General features: G+C 41.5%; 1 protein-coding gene across 3 annotated transcripts in view; it reads left to right on the top strand.

Moving 5' to 3' along the window:
* The window catches only part of DMTF1 (cyclin D binding myb like transcription factor 1), an 884,631-nt gene that overhangs the window by 375,741 nt on the left and 488,245 nt on the right, over window positions 1–20,645 (top strand). For all 3 annotated transcript variants that reach the window (XM_044088345.1, XM_044088344.1, XR_006366980.1), the window contains exon 8: window positions 13,907–13,939. In XM_044088345.1, coding sequence (XP_043944280.1) covers window positions 13,907–13,939 — 33 coding nt within the window. The remainder of the gene's footprint in view (window positions 1–13,906; window positions 13,940–20,645) is intronic.

Raw genomic sequence — 20,645 nt, 5'->3', positions numbered from 1 at the left:
TAAAAAAATGAAACCACAATAAATCGTTTCAAAACTTTTCCCACCTTTAATGTAACCTATAACCTATACAATTCAATTGAAAAACAAACAAATCTGTTAGGGGAAAAATATAAAAAACGTATAATAAGCTGGTTCCATAAGTGTACACACCCTTAAACTAATACTTTGTTGAAGCACCTTTTGATTTAATTGCAGCATTCAGTCTTCTTGGGTAATAGTCTATCAGCATGGCACATTATGACTTGGCAATATTTGCCCACTCTTCCTTGAAAAAGAGCTCCAAATGTGTCAGATTGCGAGGGCATCTCTTGTGCACAGCCCTCTTCAGGTCACCCCACAGATTTTCTATTGGATTTTGGTCTGGGCTCTGGCTGGGCCATTTCAATACTGTAATTTTCTTTTGGTGAAGCCATTCTTTTGTTGATTTGGATGTATGTTTGGGGTCATTGTCTTGTTGAAAGGTGAAATTCCTCTTCATCTTCAGCTTTCTAGCAGACGCCTGAAGGTTTTGGGTCAAAAGTGACTGGTATTTGGAACTGTTTATAATTCCCTCACCCTTGACTAAAGCCCCAGTTCCAGCTGAAGAAAAGCAACCCCAAAGCATGATACTGCCACCACCATGCTTAACCATGGGGATGGTGTTCTTTTGGTGATGCAAAGTGTTGTTTTTGCGCCAAACGTACCTTTTGGAATTGTGGCCAAAAAGTTCAACCTTGGTCTCATCAGACCATAACACATTTTCCCACATGCATTTGGGAGTATTGATGTATTGTTTTGCAAATTTTGGCTAGGCTTGGATGTTTTACTGTGTAAGAAAAGGCCTCCGTCTTTCAACCCTACCCCACAGTCCAGACATATGGAGAATATGGGAGATTGTTGTCACATGTAGTACACAACCAGTACTTGCCAGAAATTCCTGCAGCTCCTTCAGTGTTGCTGTATGTCTCCTGGCAGCCTCCCTGGCCAGTTTTCATCTTGTCTTTACATCAATTTTGGGGGGACATCCAGTTCTTTGCATCGTCATTGTTGTCCCATATTTTCTCCACTTTTTGATGACTGTCTTCACTGTGTTCCATAGTATATCCAATGCTGTGGAAATGTATTTGTTCATAGGTTCATAGGTTCATACTAGGCTATCTGCCCTAGGGCATTTATAAGCCTAGCCAGAGTGTGTTTGGCTTTCGCCACCCATTTTAAATTAATTTTGCTATGCCCTTTTTTGAGGTTAGTATACTGTGCCTCTGTCTAACAGTGACACAGAAGTGATACCCGGGGTAAACCTATGATCTCCCATCCACTCATCAAGACTCCTCTTGAAGAGAATCAATGAGGGACTCTGCCTAACCTGGACTGGGATTTTATTCCAGAGTGAAGGGAGCCTCTGGGTTATGAATCTGTCCCTCCAGCATGTCCTATTTATTTCAGTGCTGAGGTTCAAGTCTCTCGGCGAGCTCGATGGGATTTGGATTTTCTGAGGTGCAGCATGTCCATTAATTCGGGTTGGACATGGCTTTATCGTCAGGCACAGATCGCCTCTGAACAGGCGGTATGCCACTGAGTAGAGCTGGAGTTTCTTTAACCGGGCAGCATATGGCATCTGTTTGAGCCCTTTGATCCTCTTGGTGAGGTACTTTTGGGGTCTTTCCAGTTACTGCAGGTGTCTGGTAAGGTACATCCCAAAAGGGGCATTGTACTCAATTATGGGCCTGATGAGGGATGAGTAAAGAGGCACAATGACCTCCCTGATCTAGATGTGAATCCCTTCATGATTAGGTGGGCTATATAAAATGTTTTCTAACCACTTTGGCCACGTGGTTGTCAAATGAGAGATTGCTATCAACTTGGGTCCCCAGGTCCCTAATGACTTCTTCTGTACTTAATGGATTACCATCTATGTGGTAATTTGTGGGCACTTTGTTTTGCCAAAGGGATGACTATACACTTTTTGGCGTTTAGCTTGAGGCCATGGCTCTGGCACCAGTTGTCTGTTTCTGTGAGGCCCTTTTGGAGGATGCTTGTGTCGGCTGGAGAGTCGATTATGGCGCCCAGTTTGCAGTCATCTGCGAACTTGGTCAGCCACAGTCCTTCTGTGTTGGCCTGTACCTCCGAGAAATATATACCGAACAAGAGAGGTCCCAGGACTGAGCCTTGTGGGATGCCACTTGTAACTGGTTTGGAGTCTGACATGGCTCCAGCAATTCTAACCATGTAGGTTCTGTCCTTCTGCCAGTTTGCAACCCATCTAGTGACATAGGGGTTTATATTTAAGCTGGTGAGCTTATCTATAATGCCCGAGTGGGGTATTGTATCAAAGGCTTTTGCGAGGTCCAGGGAGGCTGTGTGGACCACCTTCCCCTCGTCAATGGCCTTGGTAACTGTTTTAAAGAAATCGACTAGGTTTAAGAGGCAGGATCTGCCCTTAACAAAGCCGAACTGGGTAGGATCCAGTGTCTGTAGGTCCTCAATATCTTTATTTATGAGGTCCATGATGATCCTTTCCATAGCTTTGCAGACCAAGCTAGTCAGGCTTATGGGGCGATAGTTTCCAGGATCCGTTGAGGCACCACCTTTGTGGAGAGGGACCACTGTTGCTGTACGCCACTCTTTGGGTACATATCCTGTAGTAAGGCTGAGATTGAACAGTAGCTTTATGTTTGGTTTTAGCTCTTCTTGGAGTTCATGTAGGACACAGCCCGGGACACCGTCTGGTCCCATTGATGCTGTGTTTTTTGCTTTGGAGAGGGCAGCTCTTACCTGAGCATCTGAGATGTCAGGGGGGCAGCACTCTGCTGGGATAGATATTTGCCCTTTTGGTGGGGAGGGGGGGAGAAGTTTGCACTGGACCTGTCAGCTAGGATGTTGGCAATGTTTGTGGGTTCGGTGTATTTTTTGTCATTTTGGACTAATTCTGAGCATATCTGGGAATTCCCACCCAGGTTCCTAACATAACTAAAGAAAGCCTTGTGATTATCCTTAGTGTCCTGTGCAGTTTTTCTCTCGAAGCTGGCCTTAGACGATTTTATGAGTGCCCGTAGTTTTTTGCTAATACTGATCAGAGATGCCTTCCCTTTTTGGGATTTTGCTCTATCATGTAGTAGCTTCCTCCTTCTATTGTATAATTTGATTATGGCTGGGGTCCACCAGACAGGACGTCTGCCTTTGGAGGATTGGTTCTTGGTTTTATTTGGGATTGCATGATCCATGCATTCCCGAAGGTGTTCATAGAATGCGTTTATAAAGGATTCTGTGGTCTGGGCCGTATTTTCCACAGGCCCGGGGGCTTTGAAGGATTCCACCTTGGTTTTGAGGAGTGTGAAATTTGCTTTAGAGAAGTTTTTCACTGTGGTTTTCTGGGCAGGGGGTGGGGTCAGGATGTGAATATCCAGTGAGATTAGTTTATGGTCTGATCTTACCAGTGAGGGATACACTTCTGGTCTGGAGCATAGAGTCCCCATGTTGGTGATGATCAGGTCCAGTATGTTTTCCCCTCTTGTGGGAGTGGTAACAAGTTGTTCCATAGCATTTGAGTTTATAAATTCTAGGAACCTTTGGGCTAGGGTGTTGGAGCTCCCAGCCTATGTTTGGGTAGTTGAAGTCGCCCAGTATAATGGTGTTTGGAGAGACCTTCATATTTTCCAGTGTTCTCAGGAAGGCCGAGTGGGGTTCCTGGGTTTGGGAGGGTGATCTGTAGCAGGCTATAAACTGGAAGGCAGTTTTACCCACTGTTAGTTGCACATGGATAGTCTCTGATGCTTCGTGCTGTGCCACCAACCTGGAGGTGTGGATATCTTTGATGAATATTGATACTCCCCCTCCTTTTGTGGTTCGGTCCAAGTTTTGGGGCCGAAAAGCGTGGTATGAGGTATACCTGGTAGTGCTGGGGTGCTCTCGGGAGCCTTGAACCAGGTTTCTGTTACTGCACAGATATCGATGTTCTCCATGCTAAGGAGAGTTTCGAGTGCGTGCATCTTGAGGTTTAGACTTCTGGCGTTGAGTAGCATTACTCTTAGTTTCTTATCCCTTGTGATACCTATGGAGGTGGGTTTGTCTTTTGAGCCTTGCCTAAAAAAGGCACTATGTGGGTAGCAAGAGCCTTTGTTGGGAGGAGGAGAGGTTGTCTGTGTACATTAGACAGTTGTAACATTGCCTCAAGATTCCCAGATTCACCAGCTGGACCGGAGAGGAGATTGACAACTGACCTTTGGACATGCTAGAATAGTATTGGGAATTCCTTTATAATTGAAAAAAAGGGCCAATGGGGAACAAGGTACTCAAGGGGAGTTTGTGAGGGTTTAGTGCTTTTAATTTTTTAGTGCTGACTTATATAATTGCTTTAGTGAGCAAGTGCCAGGTAACTTAAATGCAATGCGTTACCGGTAACTTAAATGCAAAAACGACAAACAATAACTTTTTTTCAAGTGAAACAAGGAAATAAGTACAGTAAGCAATGCAGATATCACTAGGGATCCACAGAAGCACTGAAAAGCCGCATTTTAGGTGGAATTAGCGTTTCAGGGAAATAACAAGCAAACAAACAACAAGCATACAAACAAAGCTAGATTCAGCGGGCCTGGATCTAGTCTATGCTACAGCAAACAAGGTGTACCAATTTCAGTAAGAAACAGTTCAAATATGCAGGCACTATAAGCCTTTAACCAGAAATTCCCAGCTCAGAAGGGCAGAGTCCAGCCTTTCCTCCCACAAGAGTGCAGACCACGAACCTTCTTAATGTAAAATAACTGGCCCGAAGCCCAAGTGCTTAAACCAGAACTAACACACTTTTAGAATAACATTGAGCCCTCAATCAACAGTTCCCAACTTAGAAAGATGTACCCTTTTAAGAATTAGAAGAATTTGTACCCTTCTCCTGACTGATACCTTTCAACAGTGAGATCTGTTTGATGCTTTGTAAGCTGTCTGTGAACCATGGATTTTGCTGTAGCAGGCAACTGAGTAAATGTCAGGAAAATCCTAGTAGGGCAGCTGAACTTTATTTGGTGTTAATCAGAGTCTCTTTAATTGATTGCAGGTGTGTACTCAAGAAGACTGAATGCTGTAATTAAATCAAAAGCTGCTTCAACAAAGTTTAAGTTTAAGGGTGTGCACACTTACGCAACGTTTTTTTATTTTTTATATTTTTCCCCTAACAGATTTGTTTGTTTGTCAATTGAATTGTACAGGTTACAGGTCACATTACAGGTGGGAACATTTTTGAAATGATTTATTGTGGTCTCATTTTTTATATCACAAAAACCTGGCATTTTAACAGGGGTGTGTATAATTTTTATATCCACTGTGTGTGTGTGTGTGTGTGTGTGTGTGTGTGTGTGTGTGTGTGTGTGTGTGTGTGTGTGTGTGTGTGTATATATAAACACACACACTCAAAAATATGCGAGTATGGTATGTATATAGATCTACGCATGTCTAGATAGGTAGATATAGTATTTTTTACCATTCAGGTCATTGCTGATTAGGGTCAGTAATAACCTTTTCACTTATTCAGTTAACAAATGAGTGAGTAGAAAAGGTGGAGAAACTAGAAAAGAAGGAAAACATACAGTTGTGTGAGGTACTCATCACAGCAGCAAAAGGTTTACTTTTTTCACTGTTAGCTTCCTCTCATCTTCCTCCTTATTGTTCACAATCAGTTTGTGCTCTTAGTTTTGTAGGTCTTCTTTGTCCTTGTGCAGTGCTTTGCATGAAAGCTGAAGGACTCAGTTGTAGGTATTGAGATGATTTACAACTTCCTGATTTTCATCTGACTAGGCTGGGACATGGAGTCACAGTTATTTTTGCAGGAGGGGATGTGCGCTCTTGTTTGCTGTCACTCATTTGGAAACAACAGTATGGTACCTGCTTTCTGATGCCTTTTACTATTCCACTTGCCTACATTATTCTGATAAAGTTAAACCTCCGACTCTGGCTTTAAGAGTATAAACAGGAAAATGAAATTGCTTACAGTACACTTTCAGGCTGGTACCAATCAGTGGGTGTTTTGAGTGTGCCTATTTCTGTTACAGTCTGAAATATTGTTGGATAACTGCAGGGTTAAGCTTTTGAAGGATATTCTTCGTGTTTCACTGTTGCAGTCATTACATTTGGGTAATCTGCTGGCAGGTTGCCCTCAGTCGGCCTGAATTCCAAATCTTGGGTCCTGCGTCGGTTGCTGTCTTCTCTTCCATGATGTCAGGTCGTCAGGGGTATAAAACATGCAGCCGACGTCATTTTCTTTAGTCTTTCTTGCCGCACAGTGCCCGAAGCAGAAGCAGTTCGCAAGTGCCGGTTGGCCGACTCCTGAGATTTTCGTGTTCGAGTTTCAGATCCGAAGTCTTCAGTAAAGCTAAGTACCCCACTGGGGAAACTTTTTTCTTGCTCCAGACCAATGTCAGAAAAAGTAAATAATTGTATTTCTTGTGGAAAGCAAATTACCTCATAAGGACTTTCATTCCTATTGTATTCCTTGCATAGGCCCTGATCACGTTTCTGGTTGTCGGTTTTGTGCTAGATTTAACCAACGCACTATTAAGCGTCGGTATGATTTTGCTTTAAACTATTTTGGACGCCGGTTTAATTATCCAGAAATGTCGTCGGATAGCCATCCGACTACCAGAGTTCACAAAAAAACGCAAAGAAAAGGAGAGAGATAGACAACCGAGGCCCAAAACCGATGATGAAGCTTCTCCTAAGCCAGTCGGCGGTTCACCGGTTCTCAGTGAGGCACTTTCGCAGCCCCTGACAGCCGCTACTTTAGAGTCGCAGGCCGCTACAGACTCCCACGTGGAGTCGGCCATGCCGCTGCAAACTCAAGGTATTGGAGCCTCGGATACTATTCCTTCAGATGGGTCCTGAGCTGCTGAGCAGGCACCGGCTTCTGAGGGTGTATTCAGACCTAAACATCTTTATATTAAACCAACCTCAGCTTCAAAAGACTAAATCAAAGAAACAAACTCAAGAGCCACATGGACAGGCCTCTATGCCCAAAAAACAGATGTTCAAAATGGCCAAAGACTTAATTACCTTGATCAGGGATTCCCATCCCCCTCCTGATAAGAGGCCTATGCAAGAGACTGACTATGAATCTTCAGATCAGGTTTCTATTTCTTCTGATTCCTCTTCTGAACAAGAATATTCCTCTTCCCCCCTATGAGGACTCTGATGCTGAAGAAACCTTCAGCTTCTCCTCCAGAGGACTATTCTTTTGGGGAAACCTTGCATACCATGAGGGAGCATTTCCACTGGGAGAGTCAAGATTTTTCAGAATCTAAAAAGAGGCCCAGGGATTTCTTTTTACTAACTCAGCACAGGCCACTAGCCATTCCCCTGTGTTAGACATTGTAGATGATGTGTTTTTGGAGTCTAGTTTTACCCCTGACTCCTTACCTCCAGCTCCTGTTAAGCCTGACAGATATTACAGGGTTCCTGACTCTCATAAATTCCTTTTTAAAAACCCTGCTGCAGACCCAGAAACTATTTGACAGGGTCCCAGAGAAGTTAAGGCTTCCACTGCAAAAAACCCTACCCCCTCTGACAGAGATTCTAGGGCACTGGATAGATGGGGAAAAAAGGTTTACACATCTGCTACCTTGGCTATAAGGGCCTTAAACTGTTAGTTTCATATGCTCAAATATCAGTAACATGTCATGGCATTGCTTAAACAGAAAATGTTATTAAACTCCGAATGTGCAGAAAACAAGGAAATGCAGGATTTATTGCATGCAGCTGAACAAGTTGGAAAACATACTTTGCAATGTGGTTTTGATTCTTTGGAGGCCTCCTGCAGGGCCGCAGTTACGGGTTCTGTAATTAGGAGGCATACTTGGTTAAAGGAACAAAATCTGCATGATCATGACAAAGTTAAATTATTAGATGCACCTTTACAGCATGATACTTTGTTTGGTGTTAAGGCAGAAGAGGTGTTAAAGAAAATGGAGGACAAAGCTAAATCTATGCAAACTGTCAAAGATTTTTTACAAGTACAGCCACCTAGGTTTAGTAGACACTGGCCTACAAAGAATTGGTCCTTTCCTGTGTCAGACAGACCTCAAAGGGGCAGATCCAGATGCCCTTGAGGCAGATCCCAGGCGCAAGGTTCAAATAGTTCAAAGCAATGGGGTGTTTCTACCTCCAAAGTTGGAGAAGACAAATCACAACCATACAGGAAACAGTCCCAGTGACTTTCCCCCTGCCTGCACCAAGCAGTTATCTCCTGACAGCACCCTTAGGGGGAAAATTAGCACTTTTTTCTCAAAATTGGTACATTATAACCCAGTATAAGTGGGTTCTAAATATTGTGTCACAAGGCTACAAGTTCCATTTCCATATCCTGCCAAAAAAATCAAAGGGCAGAGGCACAAAAACAAGTCTCATCCCTCATGGACATAGGGGCCATTCAACAAGTACCAGAGCAAGAGCAGGGACAAGGGTTTTACTCAAGACTGTTCTTGGTACCCAGAAAGGACAAGGCCTGAAGGCCAATACTGGACCTATCTATACTGAACACATTCCTGGATATACCAAAATTCAAGATGTTGACTTTGCCGCAGCTTCTGCCCATGCTGGGCAAAAACGCTTGGCTTGTGACTCTAGACCTAAAAGAGGCATACCTGCATGTCCCAATCAGACAATCATGCAGAAGATACCTCAGATTCAAGGCTGGCTAAATGCATTACCAATTCTCTGCACTGCCCTTTGGCTTATCTACTGTGCCCAGGGTCTTTACAAAGTGCCTGGCACCAGTAATTGCATTCTGCAGACAAAGATGAATACAAATATATCCTTACTTGGATGGCTGTCTAATTCAAGCAGAGAACAAGGACATTCTTCTACAGCATCTGGCATTTGTGAAAAGACTTCTAACATGCCTAGGGTACACAGTCAACAAAAAGAAATCAAAACTAGTACCCTCTCAAGAGATAATATTCCTGGGTGCAAGCTTAAATACAACTGCCCACATGACTTATCTCACGCCAGACAAAGACAACTGACTACTTATTTCAAAATGTTGGCAACAAAGGCCCAGTTATCTGCAAGAAAAATTCTGCAGGCTTTGGGCTTCATGGCATCCTGCATCCTACTAATTCCATATGCAAGACTGCATATGAGGAAACTTCAGTGGTACCTAAAGTGTTTGGAGTCAACATTGCCACAGCCTGGAAACAATGATTACTCTTATTCCCTGCCTACAATGGGAGTTTCGATGGTGGGAAAAGGCTTGTCACCAAAACAAGGGACAGCCATTTGCATTACCCCTAGCCAGGCAGATGCATCAGATTATGGCTGGGGGGCCCACATGGCAGGAAGATGCATTCAGGGCACATGGTCCTCAACCCAAATGCATCTACATATCAATCAAAAAGAGATGCTAGCTGTTCAGAATGCCCTGACAGCCTTCAAGGACCTACTTCATCTGGGACAACTACTGATAAAGACAGACAACACCACGGTCATGTGGTATATAAACAAGCAGGGGGGCACACATTCTTACCACCTTTGCAGACTAGCCATGACTTTGTGGGACACAGCATTAACTTACCAAGTACACTTGCAGGCACAATTCCTGCCAGGAAGGGAAAATACTCTGGCAGACAAACTAAGCAGAAACCTCATGGATCCCCACGAGTGGCAGCTGGATCCACAAGTCTTCAGCAGGATAACAAAGAAATGGGGATGCCCGGACATAGATCTATTTGCCTCCCCTCACAACTACCAACTAAAAAAATTCTGCACAAGGACTTATCACAGACAAGCATGGAAAGTGGACATCCTATCTTTCAGCTGGAAAAACCTATCAGTATATTGCCTTTCCCCCACTGCCTCTCCTCCCCAAGGTACTCCTAAAGGTCAGACAGGAGAAGCCAAAAATTATACTGATTGCCCCAGACTGGCCCCGCCAGTACTGGTTTCCAATCCTAAGGAACTTGTCTCAATGCCCAGCTTGGTCCTTGCCTCAAATACCTCATCTACTGTCCCAGCAAAACAATCAGATCCTGCACAGCCAACTCAGGACTTTAAACCTGGCAGCATGGCGGATAATGTAGTCATACAAAACACACCTCTCAGTAAAGCTGTGATGGATGTCATTTTGGAAGCCAGAAGGCCTAGTACTAGAAAATCTTATGCTGGAAAATGGAAGAGATTCTGTGCTTGGAACCAGGCACAAGGAACTGATACAGCTGTGCCAAATATTCCTCAGATTTTGCAATACTTAACTGAGATGCTGGACAAAGGCCTATCTTTTTCATCTATTAAAATTCATGCCTCTGCCATTTCGGCTCATTACAATACAGAGCCACCAATCTTTTCTCATCCCTTATTAAAGCAGTACCTCAAGGCCTCCAAGGAGATCACCAATGCCTGCATGGGACCTCAACTATGTCTTGGAAAAACTCACCCTGCCTCCTTTTGAGCCAGCTGCTACTGCTGATATAAAGTTTTCATCTTGGAAAACAGCTCAGCTCCTAGCAATAATGTCTGCAAGACTAGTTTCAGAGCTACAAGCACTCATGGCTGTGGAACCTTTTATCATTTTTTATCCAGACAGGGTCTCTCTGAGGACAAACCGAACTTTTATGCCTAAGGTGGTGTCCAGTGTAGCTCTTAACCAAACTATTCATCTGCCAACTTTTTATCCAAATCCACAAAACAAGGAGGAGAGAATTCTGCATTCTTTGAATGTACACAGACAGCTTAGATTCTGCTTGGGCATAACCAAAGTTTTCAGAAAGACAGAGCAACTACTAGTGGCACATGCTGCAGGATCACAAGGAAAGGCTATCTCAAAGCAGACTATTTCAAAGTGGATAGGCCACTGCATTCGTTTCTGCTACTTACACCATGGCAAGCCAGTGCCTAAGAGCATAAGGCCACATTCAACCAGAGCTGCAGCCACTTCAGCAGCCTTTCTCAGGGGAGTACCAACCAAGGACATTTTAGAGGCTGCTACTTGGAGTTCAGTCCACACCTTTACAAAGCACTATCGTCTGCCACTCTACTCTAAATCCAGGGCAGGCTTTGCCACTGCAGTTCTGCAGGGCCTCATAGCCGCTCCTAATGCTGTTTAGCTCCAGCCTCCCAACCATAGCTTTGGGACTCTACCCAAATGTAATGACTGCAACAGTGAAACACGAAGAACATAGTACAGTTGTGTACACTTACCACAAATGTAGATGTTCGAGTGTATTCACTGTTGCAGTCCAGGTTACCCTCCCGCCATCCCCCTGTCATTCTACAGTTTATCTTTCCTTCTCTATCTTCTGCAACCTATGTGGTGTATTTGCTTGTAGATGAAGGTAAAGTTTATATTAATGCATGTATGTATATATATATATATATATATATATATATATATATATATATATAATATTGCTACCTTTTTGGGGGCATCTGACATCGGGGGCAAGAAAAACTAAAGAAAATGGCGTCAGCTGCATGTTTTATACCCCTGATGACCTGACGTCATGGAAGAGAAGACAGCAACCAACGCAGGACCCAAGACTTTGGAATTCAGGCCGACTGAGGGCAACCTGCCAGCAGATTACCCAAATGTAATGACTGCAACAGTGAATACACTTGAACATCTACATTTATGGTAAGTGTACACAACTGTACTTGTGCAACATCCTGAGTTGCCTGTTATACAGATTAATGTCCACTGCATCCTGGTGACAAGAGCTGGTATATAAGTCAGCCTTTCCACTGTTACTAGGGAAAACTTTGGCAGTAGGAGAAACAAACCTGCAGCTAGGTATGACCTATATTATAACCTCTGAAGAGATCAGTCATCTACTGCTTTGACAAGCCTTTCACACCACTCTGCTTCCATAAGAAGCATGTTACACAGAACATGGAATCCAGTTCCTACTTAATATGGTGAATATAATCCTGAATGACACTTTCCTCAGACCAAACTGTCAAAAGGAAGAAGGCCAAAGACACTAGACAAAAATTTTCAGAATATCTCCATTTTTCTTATAGTTTCAGAGTAAGAATACTTTTGGTTCAAGGTATGTGATGCATGTCCTCTATTCTTGCATTTCTTTCCTATATATTCTTTATTACTTGAGACATTCTTGCTTCAGAAACATTTTGAGTGGATGTTATGTGATTTAGTAACAATTTTTTTAATTCTAGACTCATTAGTCCCTGAATAGCATGACTGAGTGAGAAAAAATATGTACTTACATATATTAAGTCCACGACCACCATGTCTGGGTGTATTCCCTTTTCTCTTAAGTATGACATCCTCTGATTTCATATACACTGATTACTGCTGATGGAAGCTTGCCACCCAGCAGAAAACTTTAAGGGAGATATCTGTTTTCAACATTTGTTGTTCTTCTGTATTTTAATATATATTTTTTCGCAAGTCCTAGAATTGCAGTATGGAGCCATGCAGTTAACATGGAAAAGGTAAAGTTGGCAACTAATTACCGCTTAGAATGCGGCAGAGTGGGTGTCAACAGCTGTTTCTATAGTGTTTGAAGTATTAATGAATAATACATTGGAACTGGACTAAATTGTAACTACATTGCCAGAAATGGGTTTTAGATTTATACTTAAGACTTTTAAGTGCATTTCTAACAAGGAATTCTTCCCTTTTTTATTGTTCTGGTTATGCTTATGGTAGGATTTCTTTACTAAATCCTTTGAATTTTTTGCACGTACTTAATAAAACACACTTAAAAATGCAAAAGTACCTTGTTTGATGCATTCAGTGTGAGTCTTGATTTTGTTGCAGTGTAAGGTTATACATGTTATTGCTGTATGTTTTTTTGTCCATTTCCTAAAGGAGGTATGTCTAATGTATAGGGATACTCTTGCTTGAGCTGCTTTTTTTGAACATTCCAAATAATTGAAACTTTGCAGGTAGATTATTTAAGTAGTACATTGAAAAGAAATGTGTTCATTTCACAAATACTTAAGTGACTGTGAACAAAATACCTTTGTTTGTAAAATACAGATAATTGATATCTCTCAACTGTCCAGATTTTTACAGAATGCCTCCTATTTTTGGTCTGTTCCTCATAAAATGTGTAGTTTTCTGGCAAATCATGGATGACTGAAGTCACTAAATAATGACATACATTTGAGTTTCAGACTTCATATCCTTTAGAAAATGCACGCTAACACATGACCTATTATTCTAACAACTTTCTAAGCTTATAAGAGCAATATTTAAAATCTGTCCCTATTTTTGTACCTTTGTCTCCCCATTATTTTAGACTTTGTCCAATTTTCTTGGTCTAAGAAGTTGCTATGAGCTAATCCCTAAAGATTTGCAAACACCACTTAGACACACACATGGTGATGAACTAGTTATATGCGTTTTGATCATAAAATAGTTTAAACCTAGGATGCTGTTTTCCAAAGCTCTTTAATGACCCAGGGCTGTAAGCTTGTATAAGTCTTAGGATTTGTAATAATGTGGCCTGTGGCATTTCATGGGGAATTTTTATTTATTTATTTTATTTAATTACATTTATTGACTGGGAGAATGTGAATGAGCAAAGCCTATTTTCAACAATGGCCCGAGGAGAAGAGCTCAACTTTTATTAGAAAAACAGTGTATACGTGAACTGTATATATACGTAAGGCAAAGAGGATAAATCTGAACACAAAAAAAATATTTTTCCCCATTAGTATTATGAAGTGCTTTGAAGAACTTATTTATCCATTCTAAAATGTGTTTTATTTCATATAAACATGAAGAAAAAAGACTGCTTTTGGAAGATGGTGTGTGTTTTGCTGATTCCACCCAAGTGTTGCAATACAACTGATCCATTCCCTTCTTTTTCCTATTTATCAGGTTGGTTTTTCAGATGTTTCGTAACCTTGTAATAGGTAATGATTTGCTTAAATTGTTATTATTATTAGTTTACTAATTTATTTATTTTTAAATTTTATACAGGTACACTCCTGCAGAAATTGAAAGACTAAAAGAGTAAGTATGTTTAATGAAGACTGTCACCCGAAGATGGCATGTGTATATAACTATTTAAATTAAAGTATTATTTCCATGTTACTAAGACATTCAGGTTGATTGCATTTAGTTATTCATTTCAATGTCACGCTGTTTCTGTATTAAACATATCTTATAAAAATCTGATAAAAAAGTATTAGCCCCATTGAGATAAGCAAGTATCCCTGATGACAGGCATTCTTGACATGTTTTTTTTTTTTTGCTGTTGCCTTAATATTGAGGCATGTCAGAGAGTGACTCAGGATCCTCTACCTTTGTTACCTCCGGTCTTGACCTCTCTATCCTGAGTTTTTGGTTGGACTAGCCAGAGCTTTTAGAGTTGGCCCATTCAGTAGTTGGTTGGTTAATGGTTAAGTTAAACTTCAACTAATATAGTCTGTCAGAAGAGCACAAGAGGCATGTTACAGACAATTTGTTTATAAATGTAACCCTTTCATCATGATACAGATCGTGCACTATCTTGTGCTGTGGGTGGTGGTGAGTTTATGGGAGAATAATAAGTAGTTGGCTTCTGTGGGACTGGATTGGGCTTTTTATACATGGTGCTTGCAGCCAGTCGTAAGTTACAACCCTTGGGCTGTTTGACATTAGTGTTTAAAAGCTGAGCCAGCAGACTACAAATATGGTGGGTTGTAATTACCTAAACATACACCGTAAAGACTGGGACATTTTAGTTATCTACTGTTGTGGTTAGTACCTCACATAAGTGTATGTTTCCATTTCACAGTACTGCCTTTCTGCTTAGTGACAGCTCCCAAGGTGTTGCCTCACTCCAATATTTGCAATCTCCATGCTGCAAGAGAGTCACTGAGTGTTTCTGTTTGGATTGCTATGTTATCCAAGCTACATCCAGTCATCAGTTAATGGATCATTTCAGAGTGCTGGTTCTGTTCCTGAGCTTGTTTGAGTTTACAGTGAATAAGAAATAATGGGATCTGATCCTCTCTCAGCAAAGGTTTGTGATTGATTTACTGGGTAGAGCTTAATAGAAAAGCTTTTGTCATAAGAAGGGATGCAGTACCTTGTATCCCTTGTTTCAGTGGGCTACTTGTCAGCCCACTTTCTTAAACATAAGTTCACAGGCCATGTTGGGTTACATATAGTGCCACGAGTGTTTGTAGAGCCATCAATTGTCTGTTATAGCCTTTGGTTCTTTGGGGTAGGAGCATTGTGTGCTGCACTACAGTAAGTACCTGATTTCAGCCTTGTCACTCACAGACTTTGGCAGGAGTTTCTCCTAGCCTACTTTTTTAATTTCTCCAAATCTTTTGGGCTTCTAATATCGTGACAGGAATGGACCCTATTCCTAAGTCAAAGTACGATCGATTAAAGTTCATGAAATTAGTATTGTTTCACTTTTTGATGTCAACCAAAGGTGCTCTTCGCAGCACCCGCAATGTACCCAGTAATGACTCCTGCAATTCATACGGAGTTACATGGATTTGTAACATACCTAAATACAATTGTAGACTCTTTTTTATAAGTCCCATTGCTCCTACTACTAACAGTTAGTGGGTAAACAATCCAAAGCTTGGTGAATTCTGCTTCACAATGATAGGAAGAGCCGACATCGAAGGATCAAAAAGCGACATTGCTATGAAAGTTTGGCCGCCACAAGCCAGTTATACCTGTGGTAACTTTTCTGATAACTCCTTCTTAAAACCCAAAAAGCCAGAAGGATCGTGAGGCTCCGTTTTCATGGTCTATAGTCATAGTGAAAATCAAGATCAACCGAACTTTTGCCTTTCTGCTCCACAGGAGGTTTCTGTCCTCCCTGAGCTTGCCTTATGACACCTCTATTATTGTTTGATAGGTGTACCGCCCCAGTCAAACTCCCCACCTGACACTGTCCCTAGAGCGGGACACGCACAGATGCACGGGTGCTTGGAGCCCCCGTGCCTCACTTGGAAAGTGAAGCTAAGAGGTAAGTGATGGTGGTTGAGAACCTCTGCTGTGAAGATTGGTAATGATTACAGGGAGACTGCCAAGCACAGCACTAGGTCCCAGACAGTGCAGCATTACATGGACGTAAGCAGAGATAGTCACAGCCTAGCCTCCTATAGGTAACCCTTGGCAGAAATGGCCTTCTTGGTCATGAAATGAGGACTAAACCCAAGCCACTCCTCCTTTGGTGGGCAGTGATGGGCCCAGAGAAGGTGCAGCCACTGGCCTTCACCATGGGGGGAATGCATTAATTTATGTAAGTACTCCCTTCCCCCTTGCTGATCAACTGAATCTTGTAGCTTACTGGCCTGATCCCTAAGAGTGGTCTTTGTAGAGTCACTCATCCTTGAGTTGGTGATATTTAAGGCCAAAGACTTCCCTCGCAAGGTCCATTCCCACAGTAACTGTTGGGCAGGTTAAAAGCCTGCAGGGGCATTCCACACCAGGATTTGCAGTTCATTACTTAGACTTCAAGTTGATGTTTATCTAGTCAAAGTTTGAAAGATTTATGTAAGATGGCATCCATAGAGCATGTGGCTTGATCCTAGCTTTAGGCCCAGTGCAGGTGTATGTTCCATACTGGCCAAGCACTCTGCCAAGCACCATATCCCTGCTGAATGACATCCAGTGGATAGATGTCTCTTGCTCATCTCTTTTGAGTTCACCTACATGCTACATGCCTACTGATTATGCTAGCTGGAAACAGGGCCTCCATTCCATTCAGGCTGGTAGGAAGAGTCTGAGGATCCATAGAAAGCTGTCACTGAGATGAAAAAAAGATATTGAATTCTCCATACCCTGCTTCTTCCATCCAGATGGTCTATTCTTTGGAGATGTCTTCAGGCTTGGACTGGCCACTAACTTTCATTCTTCCCCACTCCCAGAAACACCTAAATATGTATTTAGGCAAAGGAGGAAGAGCCTGGAATCATTCCTCCATGAGTTGATAACTAAGTATACCATTATCAACTGAAATCGCCAAGATTGTGCTGTTCTGTACTTCCACTAAAGTAAACCCCTTTTACAGATGTCTAGCTTAATGAATCAAGACCCTTTCTATGCGCACATCTAGGCCAAATCCTTTGTGATCTTTTTGATCTATCATAGATCCCAGTGAGCATGGCATGTTACCATGTTGTTGCCAGACAAAAAAGCCAAAAGCTTCAAGCAGGTGTGGCAAGAGGTTATGTACTTCCATATCATATTGTGACCTAAGGTCATCAACTATTCATCTCACTCACCCAGGTTTTAGCCTTCCTAGTGAATCAAGCCCTAACAAGCTTGCTGACCTCCCAGAGTCTATGCTAGGGGAGTATGTGGCAAATGCTCTTTGGCTTCCAGAGTAGACTACCATGCGGCCTACTATAATTTTGATTATGCTAATATTGTGCCCAGGGGAAATTCTCTTTCAGAAGTCTCTCAAAACCTGGTAGATGTCCTATGGAAAAGACAGGTCCTGACCACAGTGAAGATCCTTTATAACCCCCCACCTCAACCCATCCTTCCTCCTCTTCTAAGTCCAGCCAACTTGATATGATGAAGAAGCTTTTACACAATCAGGGAGGCACTTAAGCATCACATAGTCTTTCCTCCTTCTCTCCTGGATAAGTTACCAGGTGGATGGCTCCACTTATCACATCTACTGCAGTCCTTACTGTAGTCTGGCGCTACTTATGGTGAGAAGTTCTGTAAGTATGTCCCTGCTTGTAGAGCTCTCAACAGAGATAAGTGTGTTACGGTTATGTTGAACAATGAGCCATGTCTTAGAGCTTTAAGTTCACTTCCAGAAAGGCTCCAATAAGAGGTCAAACCATCTCAGTGTAGCTCTTTCAACAATCCCATGTTCTCTTCTATAAAAGTAATGTAAAGACCGTCCTTTATTTGGAAAAGGGTCTGGCTGTTGTTCTATACCTTCTTATTTCTAAAGGGGAATATGATGTTCCTCCCGTACAGCTACTTAGCAGTTTTAGTCTCCATAACCTCCTTGGAGTGGTGACTGTCAAGAAAGTTGTTCCTTGCTACTGAATGGCACCTTGGTGGTGGGGTGTGGAGTATCACTGTGTGGAGTCCAACAGGAGATTTCTTCATTTTGCCCTAGATTGGTATAATATCAGTGCATAATGTTTCTATTTAATCTTTCTTTAGTACCCAGAATGCTTACCAGGATGTTGGCCATGGTGGCTGAAGCCTTGTAGAAGAGTCCTTGGTTATATTGAAGTGTGGTACCATCCCCCATGATATGTGTAGCAAACTGCACCCATTGCCATCTCCCATGTACAACCAGCATGCCGATGCATTACTATAGCCATCCTCTTTTCAGTAATAACATACCCACACATTATGCGGTACTTTTCAAGTGAAAGTTACACCTAAAAGCACTGACATAGAAAACATGTGAAAAACAGCATAAAAATTACCATGATGTAGCCGGTGGTATGATGTATGTAAGAGGGTCTGCTGCTATCCTACAATTCATATGAAATAGCTAGCAGTAATTTTATTGCAGTAGATGTTATTTAAAGTGTACAATAAGTTCAAAACACAGGATAAACAAAATAATTAACATTACTAATATGTTGCCACTGTTAGGATACATTTACAAGAAATAACATTTATACCAAGTTACTCTTCCTTCCAATCTAGGTTACAAGGAATCTGAGGGTTTAGGGCAGGGAGGCAACTTTCCCTTACACGCTAAAGCATGTAGTTTGTAAATGTATTTTTAAGTTATAGTGAATTTCATTATGACCTTTAAAGAAGTGAGGGTTGAGGGGGGCGTGGCAATTCCCCTCACATGGATAAGTAAGCAGTTTACAAGGAATTTTATTTTTTTTATCTTTTTGCACCACATATAAGTACATCCAAGGCTGTAAAAAGGCTAAAATTTGCCAGAGGAGCATGATTTATTGATTACCAAATCACCTCTGTAGCTGGCAAATTATTGTCTTTGTGCACATAAGATAACCTTAACATTATGCTTCAATGAAATGGGGATTTAATTACAGTGTTAATTTTTTATTTTTATTAACAACAAACATCTTTATTGAATTATCAGTTATGATATAGGCAATCATACATGTATGTAAATGCAAACATTAAACATTGGGTTCAGGCACCTAGGCAGCAAGACATTTCCCTGTGATACACTTGGTTGGAGAGACATGGCTGAAGTAACATTCAGCTGCAGAGAGAAATATGGCTGTTGGGAATCCCCCTGTGATAGGTCTTAATACCTTTTAGACACCTGTTTTCTGAGAATATACAGCAGGTACTAGTGGATGCAAGAAAACCTGCTACTAGAAAATCATATATATGCAAATGAAAAAGGTTTTCAAGTTGGTGCCAACAAAACAACCAGCACCCATTCAGGTTAGTATTAACCTGGTTTTACAGAATTTGTATTTGTTACTGTCCTATGGCCTGTCTTACCCCTTTGTCAGGGTTCACTTGTTGGCCATTGCAGGATGCCTGCCATTTGGATCCTTCCCTCTTTCAATGCAGTCTCATGTAAAAATATTTTTGAAATGAATACTACATAATAAGCCTCCATGGAAACCAGTGGCTCCTCATTGGGATCTTAAATTCATGTTAGAGAAGCTAACTCTTGCTAATCTAAACCAGTTCATCTGCCTATCTTTCATACCTAGTAATATTTAATTTGGAATTTACTGGCGTGGTTTCACTCAGCACCAGGAGTTGTAACAAAAATATGCAAACCTGATGCTTTCCTGCAACTTCAACACATTCATATTTGTTTTGTAACAGACAGGTGGTTTAAAATCAATGAACTTAACTCCCTCTCTTCCTGTGTATGGTGCCTATCATGTCTTCAGACTTACTGGCAAATGTGGGTCAGTATCAGTATTTGTCAGTGGTTGTATCACTTCATAGCAGATTCCTTGGACACCACATTTGAGCTCCAAGTCGCCCAAATTACCATAAACAAGACTAATTTCCACTTCACAGATAGCTATAGAACACCATTTGTGTCACATTCTGAGCATGATAGCTATCCTAACACCTTAGCTGGAATCTCTATTAAACCCAGTACTTTTTTAGTGGGGGACTTGAACTATGTATCAGTGTACTGGCTGATACCCACTGCAGTGGTCAGCATTCTCAGTGCTTCTTTGACATCATAAATGCTAACTCTCTTGTACAAATAATTAACCACCCTACTAGAGGCCCCAGTAACCTTGATCTAGTCCTCAGAAATATGGTCACATCTTGCACATCTCCATATATATCATCCTCCCTTGTTAAATCAGATCATAACTTTGTGACCTTTTCCTTTAAAATTAGTTGCACTTCCCTGTAAATACCTCTGTGTTTAGGAACTTCTCAAAAGCAATCCTTCTTCAGTTACTTGATGACTTAAATAAATTTTGTAATCTTCCACTAATGGAGCCCATTGTTCGCCTATGCCTCTGACATCTGCTCCCTCTTATATAATTGTATTGATGAGGCAGTCCCTATCTGTACTAAATATAATGAGAAATTTAAAAACAAACCCTACAGCGGAATACCTATATAAATAAAGTGTATAACAATAGAAAGAAATTGCTTAATGCTTCTAAGAAGTCTCATTCTTATCCAAATTTAGGGCACACTTAAGCAAACTAGCAAAGACCGTAAAGAACCATTAGGAAGCTCAAAAATGAGAATGAACTTAAAATAGCTACAGTAACCAAAAATAACTACAAGTCTTTAAGTAGGCCAGGAA

The sequence above is a fragment of the Protopterus annectens genome, chromosome 11.part0, assembly GCF_019279795.1.
Source record: "Protopterus annectens isolate FY-2018-M chromosome 11.part0, PAN1.0, whole genome shotgun sequence".
NCBI lineage: Eukaryota > Metazoa > Chordata > Ceratodontiformes > Protopteridae > Protopterus > Protopterus annectens.
The sequence above is the reverse complement of the archived record's forward strand: the minus strand, read 5'-3'. Positions and strand labels throughout refer to the sequence as shown.